Below are 6,000 nucleotides of genomic sequence, written 5' to 3' on the forward strand. Positions count from 1 at the left end.
AGTGGAGGCCATAGGCACCAATAGGAGGAGGTTGTATGATTAGACGAAGCAGCAGCAGGGGGTTTGATTCAGCCAGCAAATTAGTTGTACAATTTTTAGAGGAGACCATACAAATCAAGTCGTACAGCAGCCAGGTTTTGTTGTGGGTTAATCTTTCTCAATGGGTGAATTTTCCTAGCGTGGGAAGCCCTTGTAATTTGGGAATATTGTTAATTTAAATTTGATTTTAAGAGACAAAAAAGTTGTTGTGTATTTGGAAAATTATTTTATTGCTTCCATTGTTTATTCTCTAGTTAAATTTCCAGCCAATGTGATTATTCTATGATCTGAAATTTTTGTTTTAAATTTCAGTAAGTAATTTTTCTTAAGAATCATAAGGAAGTAATGTACCTAGGGTTGGAAAATTTTCCATGCATATCATGCCTATCAAAGTAAAAGGAATTTTTAGTAAACATCCCAACCTTGATGAAGAGATAAACTACCCATCAATAAAGGGGGATTATGTCATCATTATTACTTGATATATCAATAAAGCTTCTTAAACAAACCATGTCAAAAGCAAGAAAAGAAAAAGGCAAGATTGGGGGAATTGGAAAAACAAAGGTGAGGGAAGGTAACTCAAGCAGCTAAAGCACTCACTCTACAAAGGAACTCATGGACAATGGTTTGCATAACCTAGTATAAGATATGACACCTTTCATGAAATTAACCCCAAGGGCCCAAACCATAACACCTATCACTTGTACATATCATTTTAAAGGATCGGCCTAGGAATTGTTCCTCCCCTTAGGGTTGGAAGCATCTTAATAAGTTCATGTGATAACCCTCCCATACCTAAGTGAAGTAACTTCTACACAATCATAAAATAGTAGGACATTTGAAAATGATACTTGTGTAAAGTACATTGACGTCTTTAACATTGAATATGGTCCACCTTGATACTTCAATGGTTCTTGTACCCATGATGTTGATCTCAATTGATTCCTTGAGTGTGTGTTAGGTGACTCTTGCAAGTGGAACCAGGATCCCTTAAGGAATAAGATGATGTTCCTCTAGCATTTTAAAGAGGTGTCCAACCACATTCCATGGTGACAACAAAGACTTGATGATGGGCATTGGAGCCCCTTTAAGGAGCCCTGGCTCTGATGAGGGCTTAGCAATGATGCCCTCCTCCAACCTCAAGGCCTTGGACACTAAATTTTGAAGCTAAGACATTGACTTGAGAGACGGTCCACCCCTAAGATGATAGGATTCCCCCAGGTTGGCATTGTTCCTTCTTCATGGACATTACACTTCCCTTGATGTGATTGATGGTGTTGATCACTTGGGATCCATTTGGAGGAGTAGATGCACCTTCCACCATGATGACATCATGCACTAGCTTGATCATGGTGCCTCATTTGATGATGACATGAACCTTTTGGAGGATGACATGGGCTTTGGAAAGCTATGTTGGTGATGTGCCACCTCATTTGGATGGAAATCTATGACTTATGGAATAAGATACATCCCTTATTCATTGTACCCTTTCATGGAGAGATATGCCTTTCATGATGAGGCTTAATTTCATTAGTGATCTTTCTCTCTAGTGCACAATGGAGACCTAGTTGATCGACTTTCTTGGGTGGGTGATGTGATGTAAAGTGATCTCTTTTCATGGATGCTTGTGGTGGATCTTGGATGTTGCATGGTGTAGTAAGTTAGCTTATTTGATTTATTTTGGTTTTATGTTGCATGGGATTTATGATCTTATGCCTGTTTTATTTGGTATTTGCTTCCTTATCCCTTGTTGAGCTAAAGCCCTCCCTTCAAGTATTTGAGGAATAAAGCTAAGTTTTTGCTTTCCCTTAATCACATGGAAAATTGAGAATCTAAATCGCAAACTCTAGGGTAATTTGGTTTATTTGCCTTAGTTTTGTTTGGATTTATAATCACTCCAAAAGAAACTCGGGAAAGGTTTGTATACTAGACTCCATTTGCCCTAGATTTAAAAGGCACTAATCTTTCTCATTTGTGGCATTCTTTTAGAACCCTAAAATCAATTTTATTTTTGTTTTATGATAAATTAGGGCTAAATTGTAGCAAAATCTTGCATTTTTAGCATTTAATGACTTATTGATATATGCCTTAAGGTTAGGTCTCGTCTAAAAGTGCATTAGAGAAGTTAATTTAAAGTTTTTCATGCATTTTTCAGACATTTTCTAAGGCTGACGTCATATTTTGTTTGTTATTATATGCTTTATTAACCATCTAAATTTGTTGCAATTTTGTCCATAGTTTACTCTTAAATTTAGCCTTCATTCCATATAAATTTTACACAATTTTAACAGCTAAATTTGTTGTTATAAACTATTGTTTTGATGGCACATAACCCCAATTTATGGTATTTTGTGTGTTTCTTGATTTGGTGTGTTCGGGTAACCTATTTGAGACTCCTTAGGCTAACCCTAGCCTTTAGATTGACCCATAAGTCCTTTGAACCCAAGTCTTACTCCTCCATCCACTGCAAACCCTGGTTTGTTACATCATTATCAAGTGGATTTTTGTTGTAGGATCTTTTGGGGACATTTAACTTAAGATCCTTGGGTTACTTGATCCCTAAGCCCTACCAAGGAAGCCTCCCTTGTGTTGGAAGAGAGGGGAGTAGTTGCTGAGGTGACAGTAGTAACACTCCCATGTGTTGCACATTGCCTAGATCACCTAGTAAGGCTTTGCACTAGGTGCTAGATTTTGTTGTAACATGGATTTCAATTATCATACTCAGCATTGGCTGCTAACAAGCTTTTCATATCAGCAAACAGGTGAGAAAATTAAGATTGTAAACACTTACATGCCTTCAATTTACAAAAAAAAAGTGGAATGTTGGGCTCGCTCTTAGTTCTAAGGAATCTAGAATACTAGAGGAGCATCATTGTCACTGACAATTTCAGCACTACTCTTAATCAAAAGGAAAAGCGGGGAGGGAGCATTGTTAGGGATCCCTTCCAGGAGAGAATAGAAGACTTGATCTGCTCTTCGGGATCGTATGGGTGTAAAACCAAACAACGGAAGGTACACTTGGTCTAATAAAAATAAATAAAAGAATATGACCCAACATATTGCCATCCTGTTGGATCAATTTCTGGTAAAGAGCTCAATTCTAGACAACAGTCTATCTATCGCTTCAAAAATCATTTCCTGGGCTGCCTCTAATCACAGTTCCATCTCTCTTATGCTGAAAGAAGTTCCTGGTTATGGTCCTATTCCCTATCGCTTCAACCCTTTGTGGCTTCAGGATGAAACTGTTGCTGATTTAATTTCCAAAGTTTGGAGTAAGTGGATAGTCAGCTCCCCAATTTTCATTTGCAAGCAAAAATTAAAAGCTTTAAATTCACTCTAAAAGATTGAGCAAAACATCATTCCTCTCCTCCGGAGCGTGAAATCAAGAATCACAAGGCAAAGTTGGGCTCCATTTGAGATCGAATGGATTCGGAGCAAGTTACCAAAGCGTTTATTGAAGAGGAAAACTCAATTTTCCAGGAAAAGTGGCAGCTAAAACTGCACAGCTTATGGTTAAAATCTGCTGAGGGAAACACCAGATTTTTTCATAAGAAGGTGAAAGCTAGGCTGTGAAGGAACATTGTTAAGGAAATCAAAAAGAAGGATTGTACAACTCTCGAATCATTTGAAGAAACAAAGGCAGCCGCTTAATCTCATCTTGAAGATGTGTATATTGAAAACGATGGAGCTGATCCGGAAGAAACAGAACATATGATGGAGAATATTCCTCTAATCATTTAAAGTGGCAATGAGATTCTTATGCAGGAAATTTCAGAGGAAGAGAATTTGAAGGCAATCTGGGATTTGGCCCCTGACAAAGCCCCTTATAGGGAGTGTTGGAATACTATTAAATGTGATTTAACTAGAATGCTGCAATATGTCCACGGGTCAAATCGAATTGGAGGACACAAATTCGACATTCCCAATACGCATCCCGAAGGACAAACCCTCTTTCTTTTTCCAGATACCACAATCCCCATTAATATTGCTTTTTCTGTGTGAACCAAATACTGAATAGCTACCCTCTGGACTAATCTATTGGAGAGAAACATGTTTCCTCAGTGAGCAAAACTTTTGATTTGGATCCAGTACACAAATTAACATAGACTGCCCAAAATGTAAATGGAATTCAGAAATTCATATTGATTATTCTCAACCTGGCCATTGATAAGCCACAAGCAAGGGTAATATAAATCCGAATTCAGACTTCCAAATCATAACCCATCTGGTCTGAACAGATTCACCTGACTCGAAATTAAATAAGAGCTGAATTAAACAAGAGCTGCCCACGAACGTTCTACATAACAAACTAGCAAATGTCAAGTAGTTTAATCAGGTAGCAAGTGTCTTCACTTGGTTCTCTCATTAAATTTTGCTGTCTATGAAGAGTCATGAGCCGAGACAATTAAATTTTATGATAATGCACTTCTAGTAACGGGAATGAACACGAATAGAAGCACAGGAAAGGTAAATGCCCTTAACCATATCACTCGAAAGCAAAATGCATTCATTCGGTTTATGAGGTCACTCACCTGATGATTGTTGCAGGTGTAGAAGGTGCTGAGGACAATGGAGGCCATCCTTTCCTCCTTGTACCCTCCCGCGCTGCAAGCAGTCAGGTAACATGAGTATGCATTTCAAATGGAATTCATATAAAACTAACCCCATGTAATGTTTTGTTTCGTTTTGGCTAGTACTGTATGTTCCTGGTTTTTTTCCAGGTTAAGATGGGAATCCCAAGAGGGTGGACATCCGTAATTTGGAACATGTTGATTAAGATTTCCAACAGCGTGAATGATCATTGAAATTGAACTTTGTGAATCGGTGTAAATTTATGGAGAATGACAATACAACTCTAATTTAATTTAAAGTACATTAATGTTTAAAGTTCTTTCAATAAACTTCATAAATATTTTGAGTACTACTATTCCGACTGCAGACTTCACTAAAGTTTATTATCTAATATTAATATTGAGTTATTATTAATTATATTTAATTTAATACATTCATTTATTTTATTAAATTTATGTTTTAGAATTTTAAGAAAGTATTATAGTTCTTACCTATGAAATTTAAGTTATAGTTTAGGGTAGGTTTTTATTTATTTTAATTATTGTGTTAATCGTTTGTTACATGACTCTAGGTTGGTGGATGCGGATGTTGATGTGACCAGGAGATGTTTCGAAAAATTGATGTTGGGTTTTTCATATTCTAGTGAATTTATTGTTGATAGAGATAGACATGGGTTCAAGGGACATGTACATGCATATGTTAGTTGATTTGTATTACGTTTCTTTCCTTCTATGCATTAATGGGCGTGTTCTCACTAATTTGCAACCATGATAAGTCTTTACACTTTCTTGTTCTTACTTTGTAATTACATCATTTAGGGTTTGTTTGGCTATCTGCAACTATTAGCATGTTCCTTTGTTGATTGGGAAAGTATTATTTGTTTTAGAACTTAGTGGGGAATCCTTAGATGAATTATAACCATTGTGCAGGAATTTTAGGTGCAGACACGTCCTTCTTCATTTTAGTTGAGGCGTTGCATGGCTTATTGTGCTTGATTGGTGTTGTGCTTCCCTACATTCATGCATTAAACATGAAATGGACCTTCTTCCATGTTGATTAAACTTACAAGTCTAAGAACTCTCTACTCTTACCTTTTGGTGACTTTTAGCATGTCTTATTGATGTGAAAGATTTTTTGGGTTTGAGATCTCAATGAGAAGCCCTAGAGGCATCGTGGGCATTTGGAGGCATAGTTTTGATTTTAAGGCACATCTTTGTAAAAGGAATTTGAGGTTCTTAGCTTATTAGTTTCAATTGAGGTGAGAAGATTACAGTATGGTCAAAGTGCCTAGTATTCTCATCTCGAACATAGCCCTTTTAAGTATACTAAATATGCTCTTTTGAGGTGCTAAGGCATTATATTGAGTTATCCCTAACATGAATGTGGTTC

At 36.8% G+C, this 6,000-nt stretch overlaps 1 protein-coding gene across 3 annotated transcripts in view; it reads right to left on the minus strand.

Annotated features, from left to right (window-relative positions):
- The window catches only part of LOC149200304 (uncharacterized), a 195,920-nt gene extending 191,049 nt beyond the window's left edge, over positions 1-4,871 (minus strand). For 2 of the 3 annotated variants that reach the window (XM_089399552.1, XM_089399550.1), the window contains exons 1-2: positions 4,737-4,865; positions 4,572-4,644 (exon numbers count right to left, since the gene is read on the minus strand). In XM_089399552.1, coding sequence (XP_089255678.1) covers positions 4,572-4,644; positions 4,737-4,841 — 178 coding nt within the window. In that variant the 5' untranslated portion in view covers positions 4,842-4,865. Of the gene's footprint in view, positions 1-4,571; positions 4,645-4,736 lie in introns of all 3 variants that reach the window. The other variant, XM_089399551.1, reaches the window with a different exon arrangement.
- Between the last annotated feature and the right edge of the window lie 1,129 nt (positions 4,872-6,000).

The sequence above is a fragment of the Pinus tabuliformis genome, chromosome 2_1 (assembly GCF_031772625.1).
Source record: "Pinus tabuliformis cultivar Carrire ecotype Pingquan chromosome 2_1, CPIR1, whole genome shotgun sequence".
In the NCBI taxonomy this organism is placed as follows: Eukaryota; Viridiplantae; Streptophyta; class Pinopsida; order Pinales; family Pinaceae; genus Pinus; species Pinus tabuliformis.